Below are 27,112 nucleotides of genomic sequence, written 5' to 3'. Positions count from 1 at the left end.
GGCAAAATCCGCGCATTTTCCGCAGTGTGGACACATGGCCTAAATCTTTTTCTGATACGCTGGGTTACAATCCATATTGCCTATATTCTAGCTCCAACAAGAGCTGTCACCCAACTTTCCAAGAGTCCAGTTTGCTGAGAGTAGTTCTGTGGTGTTGGTGTGCCTGTATTGCTAGGGCGGTGGGAAAGCTGGGTGACGGTGGATGTAGCAGTCACTCAGCTTTCCTAGAAGTGAGGGGGAAAATGATTGGAATTTTCCAGTGTTTATCTTTGTAGAAAATGGCGCACGTCCTTCCTCCACATTCCAGACGCAAACAATCAGGAAACCGTACAACAGGGGATGGGGCCTATCGCTGCACATATCACAGGGTGGGGGCTGAGATCAGACCCTCCAAATATACCCGGAACTGTCAGAGCAACATGACCGGCGATCCGGCCTAGTCTTCCTGCTACAATCACCATGAGCCCGGGAAAGCACAAAAGCCAAACTCCCATAAGGTGGGCTCCTGATGCCCCCGTACGTCTGGTCTGCAGTGACTCCTCTGATATATAGGGGGGATATAAGGCAGGGATGGGGTGCACTTTTACTAGGGCAAGAGCCCAATAGTTTGGTGCTGGGGTGCCTTCCCATTTTGGTTATTCTTCCTCCTTGGTGGATGTTTGGATCAAAAAGGGTCAGACATGTTGAAATCAAAATATGCCCATTCCTTCTGGCCTGCATGTAGGAATAGTTCACTCTCCATCTATGTCACTAGATTTAGGGCTTTGTTCACACCATTGTATTATATGGCAGATGCCAAGACTGGCTGCAAAGTAACCGCAGCACCTATGTGGGGGTTATGGTGGATATTGATTGCAGTCTACACACATTTGTATGAACGTGGCCTAAGGTGTCCGACCACATGAGATTTTACTCTAGAGAACTGGAAGCATCTTTAATGCTGCCCCACTATATAATGTACACGGGGCCAAACATTGGGAGGAGAAAGAAGAACTGGGCATGTTAGATGTCAACATGCCTGATCCTTTGTTCTTGTTGAACAGGTATCTGGCAGTGGCTTAATGTTGAATTCATGCATGCTCAGACAAACTGAATGTGCACATGTCTTGGAAGATGACGAACAGTGGTCAGAATTTTTTTTTATTCAGCTTTACTACCTGCAGTATATTTATTATTATTATTATTATATATTATTAATAATAATAAAAATCTATAATATAGTAATATTTATTCATTTATATATCACTATTATGTATTAATACTACGAATGATATAATATAATATTATAAAATAATATATTTATTCATTTATATAGCACTATTAATTATTATTGTTAATGTTTGTATAACATATGATTTCAAAATATTAGTAGTATTTTTTAATATTATTTTTATAAAAATCTATTTTTAAATTAGTAGTTTAAAAATTTGATTTTTTTAAAAAAATATGTAATAATAATAATAAAATATTTTTTAAAATATTTGAAAAATACTAATATTTTATTCAAATATTTGTAAAATATTATTATTTTTAAAATAGTATTTTTAATTTTTATTAAAATATTAGTATTTAAAATATTTTTAAAATTGTTAGTGTTATTTTTCATTATCGGCATTTTAAAAATATTATTATAGAAGTAAAAATATTAAAAATTATTATTGCACAATTTATTCCATGGCGCTTATTGCCCATCTATAGTGTATATATACAGAGATGAATGTGCACTGAGGCAATTTTTTTTTTTTTTCTTTTTGGGGCAGGCTTGGCCATGAGCTAATTTATATGGTGGCCAGCCCCCTTTACAGTTCCACCATGTCTTCCAGTTTTGCCGCTGATCTCCTCCATTGCATAGTGTCATTGCCTTCAGATTTGTAATTTCTTGGTGGTCCGCAGCTAATACACCGCAGGGTCTGAGTGCAGATACCTAAAGCTTCATTACATAGCCCCCTGGCTCCAGTCCCACCGGCGATCATGGCAGCTGCCGTCTGGCTGCTTTCCCCCTTCCCATGCGATAACAGCGAGGAATGTGGCTGTGAACATTACAGCATGGAGATGGAAGCAAGAAAAACCGTGTGGGGGAGGGGAACTGTTCTAGGTGTGGCCCCCGCTGCAGGAATGCGAGTCTTCCCATCTGTCCGGCTCCATTGTCGCCTCTCATCCGCCCATTCTGACAGCTTTATTGGGTAAAAAGCCCAAAATATCCACAATCGCGGGCACCGAGATAATGCACGCAGCTCTAGTGCAAAGGAATGCTGCTGTATTAGTTGTTATCCATCGGCCATAAATATGCATTCTATTCTATAGGGATTCATCGCATGAATGAATGTTTGGGCGTTTTTAAAAGTGGCGCATTTAGCTTTTTTTTCTGTGCGCGGCTTCAGCGGGACGCAGTATTGATCCCATGACTTTCCGCATTCGCTGCGGCGGGGGGCTGCTTTGCAATGGTGGAGTAGTAGTTTTGCAGCAGATGTGGAGCCGCCATGTTTTGATTCCTTACTAGAAGTGCGTTTCTTCCAGAAAATGGATTCAAGTGGGGTGAAAGTGCTGGAGACGGCGGAGGACATCCAGGAGAGGCGCCAGCAGGTCCTGGACCGCTACCTGCGCTTCAAGGAGCTGTCCACCCTCCGCCGGGCGAAGCTGGAGGATTCCTACCGCTTCCAGTTCTTCCAGCGCGACGCCGACGAGCTCGAGAAATGGATCCAGGAGAAGCTGCAGATCGCATCCGATGAGAACTACAAGGATCCAACCAACCTCCAGGTGAGATGCTCTGCAGAGGTGGATAGTTATAGCATGGGGGGGGGTGTCGTACATGGGGACTGAGGGGTCCGGGTTTGTTATTGGGGGTATGTTGCAGTGGTTAATAGGTTTATCTCCTTGCAGGGAAAGCTGCAGAAGCACCAGGCCTTTGAGGCCGAAGTCCAGGCCAACGCCGGCGCCATTGTAAAACTGGACAACACCGGAAACAGCATGATTTCCGAGTCCCACTTTGCATCCGAGACCATCAGAGTAAGTATCAGAGGCGGCCGCTGGTAAATGTTAGGCCCAAATATACCTTGCTCCCTCTGTTATTCCTCCTGGACACTTTTTTTGGTCAGCCGGCATCCCTACACCCTCGACACGGTCAGTGCTGACAAGTATTAGATGAGGTAGGGACACACTGCCAACTGGTAAAGCCCATTTGTCAATCTATTAATTCATTTCCAGGAGGAATAACAGGGGAATGGCCCAAAACAGTATAATATAGAGAAGTCTGGGGAATGGACGGGTCTGCTGTAAAGGGTTATTCTCAAAAAAAGGGGTAACTTCTTATTGCCGTTCATTGACCAGTGATCTTCACTCCATCTATTGTCTAAGGTACTGCTGGAATGGCCATGTTCAGCAGTTGGCTATTGCCACAAAGTCCCAAAGGCAGTGAATAGAGGTTCAACCAGTGATCTTCACTCCATTCGTTGACTATGGGACTGCTGGAAATGGCCAAGTGCAGAGGTCGGCTATTGCCACAAAGTCCCAAAGGCAGTGAATAGAGGTTCTCAACCAGTGATCTATATTCCATTCGTTGACTATGGGACTGCTGAAAATGGCCAAGGGCAGAGGTCGGCTATTGCCACAAAGTCCCAAAGGCAGTGAATAAAGGTTCAACCAGTGATCTTCACTCCATTCATTGACTATAGGACTGCTGAAAATGGCCAAGTGCAGAGGTCGGCCATTGCCACAAAGTCCCAAAGGCAATAAATAGAGGTGAATCTCGTTCCTGGGACCACCCTGTAAACATACATTTATCACCCATCCTATTAACCTATTTTGAGATTGCCCAAAATCCAAACTTCATTATCATTTATAACAAGCCCCCATTGAGCCCTTGGTTTTTGCACGCAGCCGTCCATCATGCCATAGTGACCCTCCTGTGATGGCCCCTTTAACACTTTCTCACCATAATAAATGGACGTTGATCCGTCCCTATGTGGTCGGCTTATGCCAGACGAGGCGACACTTTTTTTTGTGACTTGCATATTTGTGGTTTAGTCTTTCACGCCATACCGGACCGCCCAGCGACCCATAGTGACCGCTATACAAGTCGGCTCTCACATACGCGTAGGTGGAGATGTCTGGACCTGCAGTGATCATTTCCTACTTTGCTACTGCATGATCTCTATCAATACTCTCTGCAAACTGCACCGTGTGTTCCCTGATATCCCACCCTACAATATTGAGGGGGCTCATGATGCCGCAATCCAGTGTTATATGTATATAGTTATACACATGGCTCTAATATAGTGTTAGATTTCTAATTACCCCTCCGTACGAATCATGTAAAATTAAAGGGTGGTCCAGGACTTGAATATTGACGATCGACACACAATATTTCCCATCGATCAACTGTACAGCTCCATACACCACGTAGTGGCCAATCTCTGGTACTGCAACTCTGTTCCTATTGAGGTGAATGGGAGCTGCAGTACCCAAGAACAGCCACTATGTGGTCTATGGAGTTGCCGGGTATAATGGTGTAATAACCACCCATAGGAGCCCTTCTGCACCTCTATAGGCGCCTGGTTGTAGAGATCTTCATAATTCGGCGCAGTACGAGGCGCCATATTTTGGCACAGAGTCCCTGCACATCTATAGTGAAGCAACATAGAACTTCTGTTACTTTCCCCCCCTTTTTTCCTATTTAGTGACTTGTTTGAGTTTTTCGGTTGCTTTTTCTCACCTGGAAGATGTGATCCTGTTCCTTTCGTGGTTGCAAGCCACTAATGGTGACCTTGTCCTTCTCCCGCAGACTCGTCTAGTTGAGCTGCACCGTCTGTGGGAGCTGCTGCTTCTGAAGATGCAAGAAAAGGGGGTGAAGCTCCAGCAGGCCCAGAAGCTGGTCCAGTACCTGCGGGAATGTGAAGACGTCCTGGACTGGATCAACGACAAGGTATGGAGTACAGGGTCCTAGACGCTAATTAATTATTATTAGAGCGCCGTTTATTCCATGGCACTTTACAAGGGAAAAGGGGCACACACGCAAAAAGTACAACAAGCTGTCTACAGGAGGAGAGAGGACCCTGCCCGCGAGGGCTCACAGTCTACAGGAGGAGAGAGGACCCTGCCCGCGAGGGCTCACAGTCTACAGGAGGAGAGAGGACCCTGCCCGCGAGGGCTCACACTCTACAGGAGGAGAGGGGACCCTGCCCGCGAGGGCTCAGTCTACAGAAGGAGAGAGGACCCTGCCCGCGAGGTCTCACAGTCTACAGGAGGAGAGAGGACCCTGCCCGCGAGGGCTCACACTCTACAGGAGGAGAGGGGACCCTGCCCGCGAGGGCTCAGTCTACAGAAGGAGAGAGGACCCTGCCCGCGAGGGCTCACAGTCTACAGGAGGAGAGAGGACCCTGCTCGCGAGGGCTCAGTCTACAAGAGGAGAGAGGACCCTGCCCGCGAGGGCTCACTCTACAGGAGGAGAGAGGACCCTGCCCACGAGGGATCACACTCTACAGGAGGAGAGAGGACCCTGCCCGTGAGGGCTCACAGTCTACAGGAGGAGAGAGGACCCTGCCCGCGAGGGCTCACAGTCTACAGGAGGAGAGAGGACCCTGCCCGTGAGGGCTCAGTCTACAGGAGGAGAGAGGACACTGCCTGCGAGGGCTCACAGTCTACAGGAGGAGAGAGGACCCTGCCCGCGAGGGCTCACAGTCTACAGGAGGAGAGGACCCTGCCCGCGAGGGCTCACAGTCTACAGGAGGAGAGAGGACCCTGCCCGCAAGGGCTCACAGTTTACAGGGGATGGGTGAGGGTAGAGTAGGTGAGGATAGAGCTGGTCGTGCAACGCTGCAGTGGACTGAGGGGGATGGGTGAGGATACAGTAGATGAGTGTAGAACGGGTTGTGCGATGCTGTAGTGTACTGAAGGTTACTGCAGGTTGAAGGCTTGTCGGAATAGGTGGATCTTTAGGTTCTTTATGAAGCTTTCTAAGGTAGGTAACTCTGATATCCTGGGGTAGAGAGTTCCAGAATATGGGGGAGGCGCGGGAGAAATCTTGTACGCGATGGTGGGAAGAGCAGATGAGAGAGGAGTAGAGAAGGAGATCTTGTGAGGATCTGACGTTGCGTGCAGGTAGCTACCAGGAGAATAGGTCACATATGTAAGGAGGAGACAGGTTGCGGATGGTTAGTCTTTTGAACTTAAGCCTTTGGACAATGGGAAGCCAATGAAGGGATTGGCAGAGTGGCGAGGCTGGGGAATAGCGAGGGGAGAGGTGGATTAAGCGGGCCGCAGAGTTTAGCATAGATTGGAGGGGTGTGAGAGTGTTAGAAGGGAGGCCAGAGAGCAGGAGGTTGCAGTAGTCGAGGCGGGAGATGATGAGGGCATGCACTAGTTTTTGCTGATTCTTGGTTAAGTAATGCACGGATCCGGGAGATATTTTTGACTTGTAGTCTGCATGAGGTGAAGAGGCTTGGATGTGTGGCTTGAAGGTTAGAGTAGAGTCGAGGGTTACTCCGAGGCAACGGGCTTGCGAGACTGGGGAGAGTGAGCAACCATCAAGTTTGATGGAAAGGCTTGTTGGAGGAGTTGAGGTTGAAGGAGAAGGAAAGACAATGAATTCAGTTTTGTCCATGTTCAGTTTTAGGAATCACGCAGAGAAAAAGGATGAAATAGCAGACAGACATTGTGGGATTCTGGTTAGTAGGGAGGTGATGTCAGGTCCAGAGAGGTAGATCTGTGTGTCATCAGTATAGAGATGATACTGGAAGCCTTGGGAGTCTGAGATGGCCCAGCCTGAAGGTGTAGACGGAGAACAGTAGGGGTCCTAGACTGAATCTTGGGGGACACCAAAAAATAGGGGCGAGATGAGGGAGACACTGAAAGATTGGTCAGTTAGGTATGAAGAGATCCAAGATAGGGCCAAGTCTGCTAATGGTTGACCCTTAGACTTATCCATCAGCATTTGATCGTACCGGTCCAACCCCCTGGCCCCTATGCCCCTTCATTGATGACACGGGCTTAAGTACTGTTCTCCTCTGACCTAACCTCTCTATAGGATGTTGACTTGTTCTTCAAGCAGCACCAGAAATGGTGTATAACACATTATTTTGACCATTCCAGGAGGCCATCGTGACTTCCGAGGAGCTGGGACAAGATCTTGAACACGTTGAAGTTCTGCAGAAAAAGTTTGAAGAGTTTCAGACGGACCTGGCCGCTCACGAGGAAAGGGTGAATGAAGTCAACCAGTTTGCCGGCAAGTTGGCCCAGGTAATTGCTCCCCCTAATTAAACACTACTTGTCTGGAAAGTTGGGGCAGATTTCATTATCGGGTTCTCACCCCCCCCTCCAGGAGGAACATCCGGAGCTGGAATTGATCAAGACCAAACAAGATGAAGTCAATGCGAACTGGCAGCGCTTGAAGGGGCTGGCACTGCAGAGACAGGGGAAGCTATTTGGAGCTGCCGAAGTCCAGCGATTTAACAGGTCGGCAGCAGGGTTTATTTACTATCCAGCTCTGCCCGGGGGATACGTGATAGTGCCATGTGCTGCTGGGTCAGGCTGTGAATTCTGTCTGGTCGCTGTAGCCCGTTGCAGTCAGGTCTCACCTTGCCTTCTCCATTCCTGGCCGCAGGGACGTAGATGAAACCATTGGCTGGATCCGAGAGAAGGAGCAGCTGATGGCATCCGATGACTTTGGCCGAGACTTGGCCAGCGTGCAAGCACTTTTGCGCAAACATGAGGGTCTGGAACGAGACCTTGCAGCCCTAGAGGAGAAGGTATGTGCACCCCACAAGCTCCACACTGTAAGAGACCATCATAGAGCTGCCGTTGAGGGTTTCAATGATTTCTCCTATTACCAGGTGAAAGCTTTGCGCTCCGAATCTGATCGCCTGCAGCAGTCGCACCCCCAGAATGCTCCCCAGATCCAGGTCAAGGGAGAGGAGCTCCTTACTAACTGGGAGCAGATCCGGACATTGGCTGCAGAACGTCACACCCGTCTCAATGACTCCTACAAGTGAGTGACCAATCTTCAGCTTGCTTTATAAATAGCAGACTGGCATGGTAGGTATGGGGGAGTACCAAGGGAGCGGCGAAAGGGAAGGGGGAGATAGTGACCCCTGACCAAACCTACTGCTGGTCCCTGGGGTCCCTCACCCACAGGTTCCACACTTATGTGCCAAGCCAGATAACTGACCCTAGGTATCCCTAGTGCTGGACCCTAAATAGAGAACGGGTGGGATGAGCTCTTCATCAACCCCACTAAACACTATGGAAGACACAAGGAGGACACACGGGTGGGAAAAAAGCATGAACTGCTTATCCACAGATGACACAGGCAGGAGTTTAGCAACAATACCACAGATGAGTGCAAGCCACCTGCTTGCAACCCGAGCTAGAATGAACTGAAAATATCACCAGCACCAGTCCAGTGAAGAAGGGAGTATTTAAGCCCCAAGATAATACTGATGATAAACAGCTGGGTGGAAGGCGAGCTCCTGCTGGGTCTAAAAAGGGGGAGAGATGAAAATCCAGCAGGAAAGCTGCATATGCCAATGAGCACTGACAGCAGGAACAATAGAAAGTCAGGGAGTTTTTCGTGCAGCCAAATGCTTTGACCTTCTATTGCCAGAAACCACATGACTGTCTGTCACCCGTGACACGGACTGTATTGGCTGTCGTTGGGTCACTCAATGTGTCCATATTTTCCTCTCAGATTGCAGAGGTTCCTGGCAGATTTTAGAGACTTGACCAGCTGGGTGACTGAAATGAAGGCCCTCATCAATGCTGACGAGCTCGCCAACGATGTGGCTGGAGCTGAGGCTCTTCTCGATAGACACCAGGAGCATAAGGTTGGTAGATGGTGAACGTGACCGCAGTGCCATGATTGCACAGACGTGGGCTGTGGTCTCTCTGTAGGGATCACTATTTGCGCTGTAGACACTGGAGAGCTCTAATCTCTTCGAGCCTCCATTTAGTCCACATCTGTCCCTGGTGCTATAAAGCCGCGGTTAACCACTTCATTTCCTTCTTCTTTAATCCAGGGTGAAATTGATGCCCATGAAGACAGCTTTAAATCCGCAGATGCTGCCGGACAAGCATTGCTGAGCGCCGGACACTACGCCTCCGAAGAAGTCAAAGAGAAGGTATTCAGTCAGTGTAGTGGAATATAGATCCTGCAGGGTGCACATATAATCAGTGTAGTGGGATATAGTTCCTGTAGGGTGCACATATAATCAGTGTAGTGGGATATAGTTCCTGCAGGGTGCAGATATAATCAGTGTAGTGGGATATAGATCCTGCAGGGTGCACATATAATCAGTGTAGTGGGATATAGATCCTGCAGGGTGCACATATAATCAGTGTAGTGGGATATAGATCCTGCAGGGTGCACATATAATCAGTGTAGTGGGATATAGATCCTGCAGGGTGCACATATAATCAGTGTAGTGGGATATAGATCCTGTAGGGTGCACATATAATCAGTGTAGTGGGATATAGATCCTGCAGGGAGCACATATAATCAGTGTAGTGGGATATAGATCCTGCAGGGAGCACATATAATCAGTGTAGTGGGATATAGATCCTGCAGGGTGCACATATAATCAGTGTAGTGGGATATAGATCCTGCAGGGTGCACATATAATCAGTGTAGTGGGATATAGATCCTGTAGGGAGCACATATCATCACTTATTAAAGTTTTTACTAAGTTATCATAACAGCGCTTCCTCTTCTTGGACAGGGGGGGGGCGCTTCCTCTTCTTGGACAGGGGGGGGGGCGCTTCCTCTTCTTGGACAGTGGGGGGGGGGGCGCTTCCTCTTCTTGGACAGTGGGGGGGGGAGCTTCCTCTTCTTGGACAGGGGGGGCGCTTCCTCTTCTTGGACAGGGGGGGGGGCGCTTCCTCTTCTTGGACGGGGGGGGGGGGCGCTTCCTCTTCTTGGACAGGGGGGGGGGGGCGCTTCCTCTTCTTGGACAGGGGGGGGGGGGGCGCTTCCTCTTCTTGGACAGGGGGGGGGGGGGGCGCTTCCTCTTCTTGGACAGGGGGGGGGGGGGGCGCTTCCTCTTCTTGGACAGGGGGGGGGCGCTTCCTCTTCTTGGACGGGGGGGGCGCTTCCTCTTCTTGGACAGGGGGGGGGGCGCTTTCTCTTCTTGGACGGGGGGGCGCTTTCTCTTCTTGGACGGGGGTGGTGCTTTCTCTTCTTGGACGGGGGGGGCGCTTCCTCTTCTTGGACGGGGGGGGCGCTTCCTCTTCTTGGACGGGGGGGGCGCTTCCTCTTCTTGGACGGGGGGGGGCGCTTCCTCTTCTTGGACGGGGGGGGGCGCTTCCTCTTCTTGGACGGGGGGGGCGCTTCCTCTTCTTGGACGGGGGGGGCGCTTCCTCTTCTTGGACGGGGGGGGCGCTTCCTCTTCTTGGACGGGGGGGGCGCTTCCTCTTCTTGGACGGGGGGGGCGCTTCCTCTTCTTGGACGGGGGGGGCGCTTCCTCTTCTTGGACGGGGGGGGGCGCTTCCTCTTCTTGGACGGGGGGGGCGCTTCCTCTTCTTGGACGGGGGGGGCGCTTCCTCTTCTTGGACGGGGGGGGGCGCTTCCTCTTCTTGGACGGGGGGGGCGCTTCCTCTTCTTGGATGGGGCGGGGGGGCGCTTCCTCTTCTTGGATGGGGCGGGGGGGGCGCTTCCTCTTCTTGGATGGGGCGGGGGGGCGCTTCCTCTTCTTGGATGGGGCGGGGGGGGGCGCTTCCTCTTCTTGGACGGGGCGGGGGGGGGCGCTTCCTCTTCTTGGGCGGGGCGGGGGGGGGCGCTTCCTCTTCTTGGGCGGGGGGGGCGCTGCCTCTTCTTGGACGGGGGGGGGCGCTGCCTCTTCTTGGACGGGGGGGGCGCTGCCTCTTCTTGGGCGGGGGGGGGGGGCGCTGCCTCTTCTTGGGCGGGGGGGGGGGCGCTGCCTCTTCTTGGGCGGGGGGGGGGGGCGCTGCCTCTTCTTGGACTACAAGCCCTTCATTATGAGGATTGGTTGGTTCTTCAAGTTTTTAAACCCAACTGATCAGACGGCATATAATGGCTATAAAATCCCTTGGTTTTTTTACTCCTAGCTCACCATCTTGGCAGAGGAGAGAACTTCTCTCCTGGAGCTGTGGGACCTCCGCAGGCAGCAGTACGAGCAGTGCATGGACCTTCAGCTCTTCTACCGAGACACCGAGCAAGTAGACAACTGGATGAGCAAACAAGAGGTGCGGGCCTTCACCCAACATGTCTAGGTATCGCCCACGTTAAAGATCTGTTCTTCACCACCTGACGTGTCCTGTACTTTTAGGCTTTTCTGTTAAACGAGGATTTGGGAGACTCTTTGGACAGTGTCGAAGCTCTTCTGAAGAAACATGAAGATTTTGAAAAATCTCTTAGCGCCCAGGAGGAGAAAATCACGGTATGTTACAGAATGAAATGATCCCTATAGGACATATCATCTTGCGCTGTTGACTGCACATATTGATGGTGTAAAAAAAATCCTCATTCTCTATGAAATTCGGGAGAAGTTGGAATAACTTTCCTTACTTTTTTACCCTTAAGGCTCTGGATGAATTTGCCACAAAGCTGATCCAGAATAACCACTATGCAATGGACGATGTGGCCACACGCAGAGACGCGGTAAGATCCAACATTTCCAAGTGTTTGGTGGTGGGGGGGGTCTTCGTTGTAATATTAGACCTAAATATAATATATTGTCCCGCGACTTGTCTTGGCAGCTCCTAAATCGCCGAAATGCCCTCCACGAGCGGGCTCTGTACCGCCGCACCCAGTTGGCAGACTCCTTCCACCTCCAGCAGTTTTTCAGGGACTCGGATGAGCTGAAGAGCTGGATTAATGAGAAGATGAAGACTGCCACCGACGAGGCCCACAAGGTGAGGTCCGAGGGGCAATCTTCATTAATAGTGTTATCTAATCTGTTTGGTGGCACTTATCATCCTGATTTTTCTCTTTGCTTCCTCCCAGGATCCATCCAATCTTCAGGGTAAGGTCCAGAAGCACCAGGCATTTGAGGCCGAACTCTCAGCTAATCAAAGCCGCATCGACGCGCTGGAAAATTCTGGCCAGAAGTTAATCGACGTGAACCATTATGCATCTGACGAGGTGGCGGCACGTATGAATGAAGTGATCACCCTGTGGAAGAGGCTTCTGGAAGCCACCGATCTGAAAGGTGAGAACTTGCCCGTCATCTGAACAAGGAAGGTGTTTAGTAGAAACCCCCGATATTATGGCAATGTCTTCTACACAGGCGTCAAACTGCGTGAGGCCAACCAACAGCAACAGTTCAACCGAAACGTGGAGGACATCGAGCTCTGGCTGTACGAGGTGGAGGGACACTTGGCGTCCGACGATTACGGCAAGGACTTGACCAATGTGCAGAACCTTCAGAAGAAACATGCTCTGCTGGAGGCTGACGTTGCAGCCCACCAGGTACTGATTTCTTTAGGGGGCGCTATTGACTCCTTGAAGGGAATTGTAGACCTGAGACTGATTGCATTATCCATACAGGACCGTATAGACGGCATTACCATCCAGGCGCGCCAGTTCCAAGATGCCGGCCACTTCGATGCCGACAACATCAAGAAGAAACAAGAGGCTTTGGTTGCGAGGTACGACGCTCTAAAGGAACCCATGGTCGCTCGCAAGGAGAAACTGTCCGACTCTCTGCGTCTGCAGCAGCTTTTCCGTGATATTGAAGATGAGGAAACCTGGATAAGGGAAAAAGAACCGATTGCAGCCTCCACCAATAGGGGTAACGTACTGGTATCCTCCGTGATAACCTGTCTCGTATTGGTGGTGACAAACCCTCCATTGACACCTCTTCTGCTCCCGTCTCCAGGCAAAGACTTGATTGGTGTTCAGAACTTATTGAAGAAGCACCAAGCCCTGCAGGCCGAGATCGCTGGTCATGAGCCCCGAATTAAGGCAGTCACCCAGAAGGGAAACAATATGATCACTGAAGGTAAGTGATGGAACGACGTAATGCTTCACTTCTCCTGTGGTGGCGCTACAGAGAACTAAAACACTACTGGCTTACAGAGTGAGATAGATCTGCTTTATCTAGGAAATGGGGATTGTCCAGCGCGGAGAACCCCTTAAATATTCAGTGTACTAGATCTTCAGCTGCTCTGTTCCTTACAAGTCATTCTCTTACTGGGTGACTTCTTCTACAATTCACAGGACACTTTGCGGCCGATGAAGTGAAGGTGAAGCTGAAGGAACTCAATGACAAGTGGCTGTCACTCAGAAATAAGGCGTCTCAGCGCCGTCAGGACCTGGAAGACTCCTTACAAGCTCAGCAATACTTTGCCGACGCAAATGAAGCCGAATCCTGGATGAGGGAGAAGGAGCCAATCGTTGGAAGCACGGACTACGGCAAAGATGAGGATTCTGCCGAGGTACGAGCCTCCGCCCACGTCCTACCCTACACACCATGGCGTATAGACCAAGATTTTTAATGTCTCCGTCCTTCCTACAGGCTCTGCTGAAGAAACACGAGGCTCTGATGTCTGATCTGCGGGCCTATGGAAGCAGCATCCAAGGTCTGAGGGAGCAGGCCCAGGCTTGTCGGGTATGTACAAAGAAACTGCTGAGCTAATCAGTAATGCCCATCGCCTTCAATGTGACTGCTATCCCTCTGAAGTGACGATGTGGAGCGAAATTTCCATTGATGGACTGATATCATTGATATTTAGCAACAAGTGGCACCAACGGATGATGAGACTGGCAAAGAGTTGGTTCTGGCTCTCTACGATTATCAAGAGAAGAGCCCACGGGAGGTGACCATGAAGAAAGGAGACATCTTGACTCTGCTTAACAGCACTAATAAGGTACGCTGGTGCCCAACCATAGCAAGGAACCCTTTAGTAATCATGGACAACCCCTTTAAGTGACCACCTAAAATTCAACACTACTCAATATGTTGTTCCCCCCCCCTCCCAGGACTGGTGGAAGGTGGAAGTGAACGATCGTCAGGGATTTGTGCCCGCTGCGTATGTGAAGAAGCTGGATCCGGCCCAGTCTGCCTCTCGGGAGAACCTGCTGGAGGAACATGGAAGCATTGCGCTGCGGCAGGAGCAGATCGATGGCCAGTAAGTGCCCGTGATACCCGTATGGCATTTCTCTTTGTACAGGTCATCAGGCGGCGCGGACAAGAAGTGTCGGGAGTTCCTGCGTCTTCTGCTTTCACTGCGCACGTCATATTGATCATCCATCACCCTGACTCTCGCATGTTATAATATTCATCAATCACCGACACCTTCAGATTCACATCTCCTCTCACTTGTGACCATATCTTCTGGCAATGTTCTTCTCCTCTGCCCCCCCCCCCCCCCCCGCCCCAACCCGTGATCACCGTTCAGATTAATACGCATCTGATGCCATTGATTCTTCTATGTGGTTTGATAAGAAATAATATCTTAAGACAACAATCATCTCAGGGGTCGATTTAAAGCTGTATAAAAGTGTATGGGTCAGGAATGACATGGTTAGTCACTTCCACAACAGCGCCCCCCCCGGAATACAGTCGGTGATCATTACTGCAGGTCACACAGTGGGGCAATACGTCTTCTATACAGCTGCCTCGACCCCAGTCACCTGTTTTGATACTTAAAAAAAATATATTAAAGGGCATGTCCACTTTTACTGGTTTAGCATTACAATAGATATATAGCCAGCCATATTTGCAGTTAAGGATTGATAGACACAAGATGGTGGTGGTATCCGTTGAGACCCCCATCTCTAATGGAGCAGGAGCCATGTCGTATAATCCTCCTGACTCACAAACTGGGATGTCAGAGGTTCGGCTGACTATTAAGGTGTATGGCCACCCTTTGGGGGTATAGGTATATCTGACCAGAAGGTGATGGCAGACGTCGCCTATAGTAGGCGGAGACCTTGTTGGGACATCTGACCAGGGGTCTCGTACACTAGGCAGAGACATTCTAGGTATATCTGACCACAAGGTCATGGCAGACATCTCCTACACTAGGCGGAGACCTTCTAGGTATATCTGACCAGAAGGTGATGGCAGACGTCGCCTATAGTAGGCGGAGACCTTGTGGGGATATCTGACCAGAAAGTGATGGCAGATGTCTCCTACACTAGGCGGAGACCTTCTAGGTATATCTGACCAGAAGGTGATGGCTGACGTCGCCTATAGTAGGCGGAGACCTTGTGGGGATATCTGACCAGAAAGTGATGGCAGATGTCTCCTACACTAGGCGGAGACCTTCTAGGTATATCTGACCAGAAGGTGATGGCAGACGTTGCCTATAGTAGGCAGAGACCTTCTAGGTATATCTGACCAGATGGTGATGGCAAACGTCTCCTACCCTAGGTGGAGGCCTTGTGGGGATATCTGATGAGAAAGTGATGGCAGACGTCTCCTACACTAGGCGGAGACCTTCTAGGTATATCTGACCAGAAGGTGATGGCAGACGTCTCCTATACTAGGTGGAGACCACCTAGGTATATCTGACCAGAAGGTGATGGAAGACGTCTCCTATACTAGGTGGAGACCTTCTAGGTATATCTGACCAGAAGGTGATGGCAGACATCTCCTATAGTAGGTGGAGACCTTCTAGGTATATCTGACCAGAAGGTGATGGCAGATGTCTCCTACACTAGGCGGAGACCTTCTAGGTATATCTGACCAGAAGGTGATGGCAGACGTCTCCTATACTAGGTGGAGACCTAGGTATATCTGACCAGAAGGTGATGGCAGACGTCTCCTACACTAGGCGGAGACCTTCTAGGTATATCTGACCAGAAGGTGATGGCAGACATCTCCTACACTAGGCGGAGACCTTCTAGGTATATCTGACCAGAAGGTGATGGCAGACGTCTCCTACACTAGGCGGAGACCTTCTAGGTATATCTGACCAGAAGGTGATGGCAGACATCTCCTATACTAGGTGGAGACCTTCTAGGTATATCTGACCAGAAGGTGATGGCAGATGTCTCCTACACTAGGCGGAGACCTTCTAGGTATATCTGACCAGAAGGTGATGGCAGACGTCTCCTATTCTAGGTGGAGACTTTCTAGGTATATCTGACCAGAAGGTGATGGCAGACGTCTCCTATACTAGGTGGAGACCTTCTAGGTATCGGTACAGGTGGACAGCCCTGTAATCTGTGATTTCTCGCACCCCCTTCTAATACGATTCGCTGAGCAGCACCCTCCCTCCCGCCTGTTGGTAATCACTAATTGTCTGCATGCCTTTTTTGCTGTGCTCCCTTCTCGTCTGTGCAGGACTCATGTGTCTAAGGAAGCTGGCAGTGTGTCTCTGCGCATGAATCAGGTTGGAGAACTGTGAGTAGACCCGTTCCACCGTCGCTCAACTTATTATAGTCAGTGGGATCGGTTAAGTGACTACTAATAACCATGAGCGGGGTTAAAAAAAAAAAAAAAGAAACCAAAACCTGCTGACACGCTTTTGACCATGGCAGTGGGGCACATAATGGCCGGTCGGTTGGTGCAATGGGCAGTCACCTGGACCAGGACTTGCTAAACTGATCCTTCTGGTGCACTTTATTCACCCTCCCCAGGTCCAGCATGGAGTTTTTGCTGCGGTGTCCATTGCTGACATCACTTTAACAGCACTTCAGGCGGCTTGTACCATCTGTTTAAGCAGAGCTGCTGCGCCCATTGACTGGCTCCAGCGCCGTAGAGTCAGCGCTAGACCTGGGAAGGATGGGTAAAGCAATTTTTAGTTAAAAAACTGTGCTGTGGGGACGGGGTTTTCTGAAAACTAGCAGCCATCACTCTGAACTTAGATGTCACTATACATTTCCCAGACTTGTTGCCGCAATCTCCCTTTGGTAGCACGTTCGCCTATTATCTAATGGCTGCCACAGAGGCAGGGACGCTGCTGTGGAAAGTCTGAACCGTGCCCCCCCCTTGCCTCATCACAGCACGGTCGGGTCCATCCCACACCAATAGTAGGAATAGGAAGGTTTAGGACTTTTCACAGCGCTCCCTGCGCCTCTATGGAGGTCTTGTTGGAGAAGAGTGGCTACTGACCAGACAGGTAAGCGGCAGAGCGGGGGGCACCGAGTATAGTGACTGCACATGGGGTCATATTTAGGATCAGGGGTGGAGGGTCTCAGATGGCGAGATGTCGGCTTTTGCAGTGCTAAGCTAGAAAAGAGAAGCGCTGATAGGGTTTTACCAGATTAAACACACGGTTAGCAAATGGTAAATGCACTCACCGATTGCGGTTGTGAGAGGTCACAACCACCACAGATAGCATGAGATAATGGCAGCTGCTGCGGCCCCACGTGTTTCAGACTTCAAAGTGGAGAGGGAGAAGGGGTTAAACCCGCGCAATCCGCTAATAATCCAGAAGGAGATGTTGATAAATTAAACAATCTTTTATTCCATGGGTCTACGCGTTTCAAGGTCTAAGACCTCTTCTTCAGGACCAGTAAATCAACACTGTTGATTACTGTTGATTTACTGGTCCTGAAGAGGAGGTCTTAGACCTTGAAACGCGTAGACCCATGGAATAAAAGCTTGTTTAATTTATCAACATCTCCTTCTGGATTACTGGCGGATTGCGCGGGTTTAACCCCTTCTCCCTCTCCACTTTGAAGGCTTTTGCAGTGCTGACGCTCCTTAGATGTTTGCTCTTGCAGTGGTGCCATGTCTTGTTCCCTGGGCGGAAGCTCTTTAGATGTTGGCTCTTGCAGTGGTGCCATGTCTTGTCCCATGGGCGGAAGCTCCTTAGATGTTGGCTCTTGCAGTGGTGCCATGTCTTGTCCCATGGGCGGAAGCTCCTTTTAGATGTCGGCTCTTGCAGTGGTGCCATGTCTTGTCCCCTGGGCGGACGCTCCTTAGATGTCTCCTCGGCTGCACACAGGCACCTGACCATGCTCAATCTGTTTGTAGATACCAGAACATCTTGGAAGTGGGAGAGAAGCGTAAAGACATGCTGGAGAAAAGTTGTAAGAAGTTCATGTTGTTCCGTGAGGCGAATGAGCTGCAGCAATGGATCAATGAGAAGGAAGCGGCGCTCACCAACGAGGAGGTGGGAGCGGACCTGGAGCAGGTGGAGGTGCTGCAGAAGAAGTTTGATGACTTCCAGAAGGTAATCCTACATGTCGTTGCACATGGGTCACCCATCGCACATGCTCTCCTCATTACATCCTTGACAATCTCACTATTGTCTCTCAGGATCTGAAGGCAAATGAATCCCGTCTGAAGGATATCAACAAGGTGGCAGATGATCTCGAGTCTGAAGGGCTCATAACAGAAGAGGTACAAGCCGTGCAGCAGCAGGTAAGATGTCTCCAGCTCTATTATGTCCTACTGAAGGTAACGTCCTCTCTGCCCGGGGTGTAACATTTTTATTTTTTCCCTTCGTTTTTCTTAGGAGGTGTATGGTAGCATGCCAAAAGTAAGTAGCCACGTGGGCACGTCACTGTGGGCTTCCTTCACAACTTGCTCTTATTATAAGTGCCTCCCTTTACTGTATTGCAGGATGAAGCAGACCACAAAGGAGCCTCCCCATGGAAGGTAGGAGTCTTCTCCATCTCCGGCCTCTTACATCTCCATTGTCTGTATTCCTTGGTTCTGACCTTATGTATATATGTATTACAGGCGGTGCGGACAGTCATCCATTCAGTGGCCACTTTCAACTCCATCAAGGTGAGGACTGATGCTTCAGTATGGCCTCCTAAATGCTCTGATCCTGGCTCCGGGAAGTGACTTGCATTATCTTTTGTCCTTTAGGACCTGAATGAGCGTTGGCGGTCCCTTCAGCAGCTGGCCGAGGAGAGGAGCCAGTTGCTGGGCAGTGCCCATGAAGTGCAGCGATTCCACCGGTACGGCAGAAGGACCTGGTCCGCCTCAGGATTGTTAATGATATCTCGGCTTTTATGGTACATACTTATAGACCATTCTTTTTGCAGGGATGCTGATGAGACTAAAGAATGGATTGAGGAGAAGAACCAGGCGCTGAACACTGACAGCTACGGGCACGATCTGGCCAGCGTGCAGGCTCTGCAGCGCAAACACGAGGGATTCGAGAGAGACCTGGCCGCACTGGGTGACAAGGTAAAGCCGCGCACTGCACAGGGGGTCCACCCCAAATTTATCCGAGGGACCCCTTCTCTAACACGTCTGTCCTCAGGTGAACTCCCTGGGAGAGACGGCCGAGCGCCTGATCCAATCCCACCCAGAATCTGCCGAGGACATTCAGGAGAAATGCACAGAGCTGAACCAAGCGTGGAACAGCCTCGGCAAACGTGCCGACAAACGGAAGGAGAAGTTGGGCGATTCTCACGACCTGCAGCGATTCCTCAGTGACTTCAGGTAGGAAAGACGCACATCTAGGTGTAATCCAAGCATAAACATCGGTATTGGCCTCCATCCTTGGTCCCTCCAGCTCTTGGGATGCTGGGAGTTGGAGTGACGGAGGTTAAAGGCAGCTGCATTAGACCAATGAACATATTAATCTGATTTTCAGGGACCTCATGTCCTGGATTAATGGAATCCGTGGCTTGGTGTCATCCGACGAACTTGCAAAAGATGTCACTGGCGCTGAAGCTCTGCTGGAGAGACACCAGGTCAGTACTTGGTCGGTGCTGTCTTAGTAGTATGTCCTGGAAGAACACTCTTAAAGGGGCATTTCCAGCTTAATAAGTGATGGAGTATCGCTTTATGCTGGCTCACCTCTAGGATCTCCACCAATCCTGAGAGTTGAAAGCGCTCATCACTGTAGGATCTGAAGTCAGATTATTACCGTACTTCTTGGATTATAAGACGCACTTTATCTTCCAAGAATTTGGGAGGCAAATGAGGGGTGCGTCTTATAATGTGAATGTAGCTTACCGGAAGGTGGAGAATGGGGGCTGTGCTGGCTGCGGTGGGGTGGCTGGGGCTGGCTGCGGGGGGGGGGCTGGGCTGGCTGCGGTGGGGGGGCTGGGCTGGCTGCGGTGGGGGGGCTGGGCTGGCTGCGGTGGGGGGGGGCTGAGCTGGCTGCGGTGGGGGGGGGCTGAGCTGGCTGCGGTGGGGGGGGGGCTGAGCTGGCTGCGGTGGGGGGGGCTGAGCTGGCTGCGGTGGGGGGGCTGAGCTGGCTGCGGTGGGGGGGGGCTGAGCTGGCTGCGGTGGGGGGGGGGCTGAGCTGGCTGCGGTGGGTGGGGGGGGGCTGAGCTGGCTGCGGTTGGGGGGGGCTGAGCTGGCTGCGGTAGGGGGGGGCTGAGCTGGCTGCGGTTGGGGGGGGCTGAGCTGGCTGCGGTTGGGGGGGGCTGAGCTGGCTGCAGTTGGGGGGGGCTGAGCTGGCTGCAGTTGGGGGGGCTGAGCTGGCTGCAGTTGGGGGGGGGCTGAGCTGGCTGCAGTTGGGGGGGGGGCTGAGCTGGCTGTGGTTGGGGGGGGCTGAGCTGGCTGCGGTTGGGGGGGGCTGAGCTGGCTGCGGTGGGGGCTGTGCTGGGTGCCCGGGCGGGCTGTGTGGAGCACGGTGCTGTGGCAGATGAGATGCTCTGTTGGCTGTGCGGACTTCAAATAATGGCATTCAGATTCAGAACATGCGCAGATGGACCTCTCGGCTCGAGATCTCATCTGCGCACGCGCCGCCTCTGGCCCATAGATCTCCTAGCAACAGACTTAAGGAAAATGGGGACCGGAGGTGGCGCGTGCGCAGATGAGATCTCAGCTTGTCATTGAGCCGATAGCTCAATCTGCGCACGCGCCATTTCTTTGAAGCCCGCACCGCCCTGCTCCACAGAGACAGCACGGCGCTTGCAGCCAGCACAGCCCCCACCAGAGAGCCCCTGCCTCCTGTGACCCGGCTCCACCACTGCCCCTCCGGTAAACCACCATCTGAGTATAAGACAGACACTCTCTTCCCCCCCCCCCCCTTTTTTTTTTTTTAATCTTAAATTTGGGGTGCGTCTTATAAAACGAAAAAAGTAATGGCCTATCCTAGTGATATTAAATTACCCCTCTAAGGACATATATACTTCAAACGGGAGAAGATATATCGGACCATCCACCTGTGAATGACTTTTGCACATGGACTCTTTTTGTCCCCTCAGGAGCACCGTACAGAGATCGATGCCAGAGCCGGCACTTTCCAGGCATTTGAACAGTTTGGGCAGCAGCTTTTAGCCCGAGGCCATTACGCCAGTCCTGAAATCAAGGAGAAGCTGGATATCCTGGACCAGGAGCGTGCGAGCTTGGAGAAGGCCTGGGTGCAGCGCAGGATGATGCTGGATCAGTGCCTGGAGCTTCAGGTGACCCCACTCGCTTTATTCATTCTTCCTCGGTCCTGTTTCCTTCACCCCTTTTTACACTTTGTTTTTCCTCGCAGTTGTTTAACAGAGACTGTGAGCAGGCGGAGAACTGGATGGCGGCTCGTGAAGCCTTCCTCAACAGCGAAGACAAAGGGGACTCTCTGGACAGCGTGGAGGCGCTCATCAAGAAGCACGAAGACTTCGACAAGGCGATCAACGTGCAGGTATTGTGTAACCGGCCAACTATCCGCAGCCATCGGTAATGGGCACCGCCGTCCGGTAACCTCTGCGGTAAATCGGTCTTGTAGGAAGAGAAGATTGCTGCTCTGCAGGCCTTCGCGGATCAGTTAATATCGGCCGAACATTACGCCAAAGGAGACATAGCTTCCCGCCGCAATGAGGTCCTGGACAGGTGAGTGTCGCGTGCTGCGCCGTTCCGAGACCTCTGAAGGGCGATGCCAGTGTGAACAGAGTCTTAACCGTCCGCTTCTGGCAGGTGGCGCCGTCTCAAGGCTCAGATGATCGAGAAGAGATCCAAACTGGGCGAATCTCAGACCCTGCAGCAGTTCAGCCGAGACGTCGATGAGATCGAAGCATGGATCAGCGAGAAGCTGCAGACGGCCAGCGACGAGTCCTACAAAGACCCCACCAACATCCAGGTGGGTGGGAAACTGGGATTTTGTGCTTTTGGACAGAGGGGGGGGTCAAATAACGGCATCGTGATGAGGGTCCTTATTACCAGGTCAGCCTTACATGCCGGAATAATGTCCTCTATCTCCGACCACTGGAGGTGACGCTGCAGAATCGGCCCAGAGCGGCCAAGCTACATGGTTTCCTCAACTCCCATAGAAATAAATGGGAGTTGTGGCACCTGCTCAGCTGCTCTCCGCTGCTTCCACAGCTCCAGCCCCAATAATGGAAACAACCCTTGAATTTTTCTAGTACGTTCTATGCTATATGAAGAAAAGTATTGGGCCTTGTCTTAATCTTTGAATTCCAAGTTTTCTATCCCATTGTCCCCGGTACATAACATCTAGCCCTATTACCCCGGTGTATAACCTCCGCCCCTCCATGCCGACTGCCATTACTACCATGTGACAGAGCGTCCGGTGGTGCGGAGCTCACTGATACCAGCGCGGCCTGTAATAGGAGACACCGGGGTAACACGTCCGTTCATGACATTTCTTCCCCCATCGCCAGTGAGTGATATTATTGAGACGTGGAAGGAGCCGCAGCAACTCAGCCACGAAGTGGAGACCCGGTAATGTTACACAGCGGGGGGCGAGTGCTGAGGAGCAGAGGGAAAAAAAGTCCCCACTGCTCTGCTGACCCCATAACTGCAGAGTCCAGACCTCCTCCGGTAATATCAGCACAAACCCTGCACCCACCGGGAACTTCACGGCCGAGCAGCTACAGCCGTACATCACCAAGCACAATGCCGAGCCGTACATCACCAAGCACAATGCTGAGCCGTACATCACCAAGCACAATGCCGAGCCGTACATCACCAAGCACAATGCCGAGCCGTACATCACCAAGCACAATGCCGAGCCACACATCACCAAGCACAATGCTGAGCCGTACATCACCGAGCACAATGCCGAGCCGTACATCACCAAGCACAATGCCGAGCCGTACATCACCAAGCACAATGCCGAGCCGTACATCACCAAGCACAATGCCGAGCCGTACATCACCAAGCACAATGCCGAGCCGTACATCACCAAGCACAATGCCGAGCCGTACATCACCAAGCACAATGCCGAGCCGTATATCACCAAGCACAATACTGAGCGTCGGATGGAGCGGTGTAAAGTCACCACCACTGGCCTCTGGAGGAGACGTGTTCTGTGCAGTGACGGATCACACTGCTCTATCTGCGTCTGATGGAGGGGTCTGGGTTTGGTGATTCCAGGACTGCATTGTGCTGTGCAGATGGTGGAGGAGGATCATGCTCCCGGCTGTTATCAAGGGGCGGCCGCAGCCTCTTATTCCCAGTGATGGGAAATCTCTTAATTCTTCAGGACAAGACATTGTGGACAATTGTAGCTTCCGGCTTTGGGGGAACAGTTTGGGGAAGACCCTTTTCTGCCCCCCATGACTGTGCCCAGTGCACAAGCTCCATACAGACATGGGGGGGGGGGGAGATGAGCGGCCGCACAGAGCCCGGACCTCAGCCACATCCAAGAATGGAAATTGTGAGCCCGGCCTCCCCCAACATCAGGGTCTGGATCAAGGGGCGAATATTCCCCAAATCTTGTAGAAATCCTTCTCAGGAGAGCGGGACCCGTTGTATCTGTAGAGGGGCCGACTCCATATTATTGTCTATGGATGTAGAATGGGAGGTCAGAAAAACTCCTGGAGGGGGGGAGGGGGGGGATGTGGGGGGCACATACTTTTCTCCATATAGGGTTGTATGTGTGATATTAACAGATTGTCAGTGTAAGTGTCGTACGTTCCCTAACGTGGATATATCTGTGAGATTTGATCTTACGACTTCAGCTTTGGTCTCACAGATGCCTTAAAGGGGTTGTCTCATGAAGGTGACCTCTTAAATTGATGAGGCCCAGGGATCCGGTGAACGTCATTGGATGTCTGCCAGCATTATCTTAATGAGAGAACCCCTTAAAAAGACTAAATTACTATACTAAAGCCATGTTTTGCCATTGTTGCATGGTTTGCTCTTCATGTACTCAATGCCTTTCTTTTTAATGTTTTTTTTTATAGCTTTCCAAACTGCTGGTAAGTGGTCAGGCAGCGCCCCCCGTGTCCTGTTCCTCTCCCCCTCGCTCCTTTATAACATGACGATGTGTTTTTCATTCCATTTAACCACCCGGTTGTTTTGGTTTTGCTTCCGTTCTAGTCATTAGTTGTGGCTGGTTCTAGCACGGGTTCTGTCTCATCTTCTCAGAAAGACACACTCTGCATGAGCCGGGTACAGGGGCGCAGTCCTCCTCCTCCACCCATGGACGATGGAGCCATTTTTTGAGCTCTCCTATAGGAATATTTTAAGGATGCATTTTCAGCCTCAAGGAAATAAGCTAAATTTTAATATTTTTACCGTATTTTTCAGTTTATAAGACGCACTGGATTATAAGACTCACCCCAAATTTAGAGGGGAAAAAAAATGGGGTCAGTCTTATAATCCAGCTAGGTGTCTTACCGAAGGGGGTCGTCAGCGTGGATGGAGCGTGGGTCACGGTGGTGGATCAGGGCGATGGTGCAGCGGGTGTCCCAGAAGCTGGTGGCAGCTGTGCTGGGGCTGCAGGCGGTGAGGGATTCCGATAATGGCGCCCTGAGCTTACGCATGCTCAGATTGAGCTCTCAGCTCAATGAGAAGCGGAGATCTCCTCTGCACATGCGCCACCTCCGAGCACCATTTTCCTTAAGTCCACTTTTGGGAAATCAATGGGCCGGAGGCAGCGCATGCGCAGATGAGCTCTCTTGAGCTGAGATCTTATCTGCGCATTTACCAGCTCCAGGCGCCATTTTCCTTAAGTCCACTACTGGGAAATCAATGGGCCGGAGGCAGCGCATGCGCAGATGAGCTCTCTTGAGCTGAGATCTTATCTGCGCATTTACCAGCTCCAGGCGCCATTTTCCTTAAGTCCACTTCTGGGAAATCAATGGGTCGGAGGCAGCGCATGCGCAGATGAGCTCTCTTGAGCTGAGATCTTATCTGCGCATTTACCAGCTCCAGGCGCCATTTTCCTTAAGTCCACTACTGGGAAATCAATGGGCCGGAGGCAGCGCATGCGCAGATGAGATCTTGAGCTGAGGTTTCATCTGCGCACGTGCCAGTTCAAGACACCATTTTCCTTCACTGCTGGGAGATCAATGGGCCGGAGGCGGCGCTTGCGCAGATATGATCTTAAGCCGAGAGCTCAATCTACGCACGTGCTGAGTCCAGGTGCCATATTCCTTAAATCCACTGCTTGGAGATCAATGGGCCGGAGGCGGCGCATGCGCAGATGAGAACTCCTGCGCATGTGCCAACTCCAAGCGCCATTATTTGAAGCCCTCCCAGCCGCCGCAGACCGTGCACAGCCGCCACAGCATTGCCCCTGCCTCCTGCTACACCTCCCCACTCCCCCCACATCCCCCGGTAAGCTACATTTGGATTTGAAGACTCACCCCTCACTTTCCTCCCAAATTTTTGGGAGGTAAAATGCATAATATAATCAGAAAAATACGGTACTTGTTGATGACCTGAGAACTTGAACTTAAGACGACACATGGACGATATGAGACACTTGGTCAACTCCGTTCAGGTGGTTGCCCCAGTTTCGGGCATCGTTTAGGCCACCCCTGAGTCCATCATGCTTCCTCATCCACTATTTAGGACATTTTCACAACCCGTACTCCATAGTGGTTACCTTATTACTTATACATAGTATGGTAAAAACTCCATATCTGTCCATACTTGACTGGTGACCAGTCTGAGGTTCCAGTCTGAGGTTCATACTGGTCTGTGTGCCCTGTAGCTCATGCAGAACGTGTTGGGTCCCAGTCTGGTCGTTTTTGTGTAATGTTCTATTTTATTTTTTTTCCCCCCGTCTTGTAGATAGTAACGTTTTGTGTCTTCATTGCATCTCTTGGTCTTCGTGGACTTTCCCGGACTCCTCGCATGTTTCCTTGATCCAGACACTGTAAAAGCGACCTGTATTATTTGCACCTGGTTGTGGGACCAAGGAAACATGTTCTACGAGGAGCAGGTGTTGATGGGTTAACAACGTCTCCAGTGCCATCCTTGGATGTGAAGTGACTTGTACCTTCTTGTCCGGCAGAGCAAACACCAGAAACACCAGGCCTTCGAGGCAGAACTTCATGCCAACGCAGACCGTATTCGAGGTGTCATCGATATGGGCAACTCTCTCATTGACCGTGGCGCATGTGCTGGAAGTGAGGATGCTGTGAAGGTGAGCGGCTTAACCGGGAAAACCACCAGATTGTCCAAACTGAACCACCTCCTAGCTATCTCTATTGACCCTTTTTATGATTTTTTCAGGCTCGTTTGGCAGCTCTTGCCGATCAGTGGCAATTTTTGGTTCACAAATCTGCCGAAAAGAGCCAGAAACTTAAGGAGGCCAACAAACAGCAGAACTTCAACACTGGAATCAAGGACTTTGACTTTTGGCTCACAGAGGTAAGAAGGATGGACTTCTGAATCTGGAAAATATAATGGGTTAATACATTCGTACGCTGATATTGGTCTCGCTGTCACCAGGTGGAGGCCTTACTTGCCTCTGAGGACTATGGAAAGGACTTGGCTTCTGTCAATAATCTGCTGAAGAAACACCAACTGCTGGAAGCCGACATTTCGGCCCACGAGGTAAGCTTAATCCCATAGCTTGAATACATGGAGAAGTAGACTTTGGAGGCTCATGGTGCCATGTAATTCCTTCCAGGACCGTCTGAAGGATCTGAACGGACAAGCAGACAGCCTGATGACCAGCAGCGCCTTCGACACCTCCCAAGTAAAGGACAAGCGCGATGCCATCAACGACCGCTTCCAGCGCATTAAAAGCATGGCGTCCGCCCGCCGCAGCAGGCTGAACGAGTCCCATCGCCTTCATCAGTTCTTCAGGGACCTTGACGATGAGGAGTCCTGGATCAAGTAAGTCCATGTTGTCCTCATAGGAGTCAAGAGAAGACCTCGAATCAGCCCAAAAGGGGTTCAATCTATGTGACGCATTTATCGATTTTTAGAGAAAAGAAGCTGCTGGTCGGATCTGACGACTACGGCCGAGATCTTACCGGTGTGCAGAATCTGAGGAAGAAACATAAGAGGTTGGAGGCAGAACTTGCTGCTCATGAGCCGGCCATTCAGGTAGGTGAAGGATTGCTCTCCAAGAGAACTTGATTAAGGGTGGTAGTATGGCAAAAAGCAAA

General features: G+C 51.0%; 1 protein-coding gene across 1 annotated transcript in view; it reads left to right on the top strand.

Annotated features, from left to right (window-relative positions):
- The window catches only part of SPTAN1 (spectrin alpha, non-erythrocytic 1), a 49,503-nt gene that overhangs the window by 10,247 nt on the left and 12,144 nt on the right, over window positions 1-27,112 (top strand). The window contains 41 exon segments of the mRNA XM_075324693.1: window positions 2,518-2,757; window positions 2,881-3,006; window positions 4,781-4,921; window positions 7,087-7,233; window positions 7,316-7,449; window positions 7,598-7,742; window positions 7,827-7,981; window positions 8,681-8,816; window positions 9,009-9,110; window positions 11,053-11,190; window positions 11,274-11,384; window positions 11,528-11,605; window positions 11,704-11,859; window positions 11,951-12,155; window positions 12,234-12,415; window positions 12,494-12,737; window positions 12,825-12,947; window positions 13,166-13,383; window positions 13,464-13,556; window positions 13,681-13,815; window positions 13,928-14,076; window positions 16,239-16,298; window positions 17,877-18,075; window positions 18,162-18,266; window positions 18,361-18,384; window positions 18,468-18,503; window positions 18,588-18,635; window positions 18,720-18,811; window positions 18,899-19,043; window positions 19,120-19,301; window positions 19,456-19,555; window positions 21,023-21,220; window positions 21,298-21,444; window positions 21,529-21,632; window positions 21,717-21,879; window positions 23,948-23,962; window positions 26,008-26,139; window positions 26,229-26,366; window positions 26,448-26,552; window positions 26,629-26,837; window positions 26,930-27,050. Coding sequence (XP_075180808.1) covers window positions 2,521-2,757; window positions 2,881-3,006; window positions 4,781-4,921; window positions 7,087-7,233; window positions 7,316-7,449; window positions 7,598-7,742; window positions 7,827-7,981; window positions 8,681-8,816; window positions 9,009-9,110; window positions 11,053-11,190; window positions 11,274-11,384; window positions 11,528-11,605; window positions 11,704-11,859; window positions 11,951-12,155; window positions 12,234-12,415; window positions 12,494-12,737; window positions 12,825-12,947; window positions 13,166-13,383; window positions 13,464-13,556; window positions 13,681-13,815; window positions 13,928-14,076; window positions 16,239-16,298; window positions 17,877-18,075; window positions 18,162-18,266; window positions 18,361-18,384; window positions 18,468-18,503; window positions 18,588-18,635; window positions 18,720-18,811; window positions 18,899-19,043; window positions 19,120-19,301; window positions 19,456-19,555; window positions 21,023-21,220; window positions 21,298-21,444; window positions 21,529-21,632; window positions 21,717-21,879; window positions 23,948-23,962; window positions 26,008-26,139; window positions 26,229-26,366; window positions 26,448-26,552; window positions 26,629-26,837; window positions 26,930-27,050 — 5,478 coding nt within the window. The 5' untranslated portion in view covers window positions 2,518-2,520.

Source organism: Anomaloglossus baeobatrachus, chromosome 9 (assembly GCF_048569485.1).
Source record: "Anomaloglossus baeobatrachus isolate aAnoBae1 chromosome 9, aAnoBae1.hap1, whole genome shotgun sequence".
Lineage (NCBI taxonomy): Eukaryota > Metazoa > Chordata > Amphibia > Anura > Aromobatidae > Anomaloglossus > Anomaloglossus baeobatrachus.
This window is presented reverse-complemented; position numbering and strand designations above follow the sequence as displayed.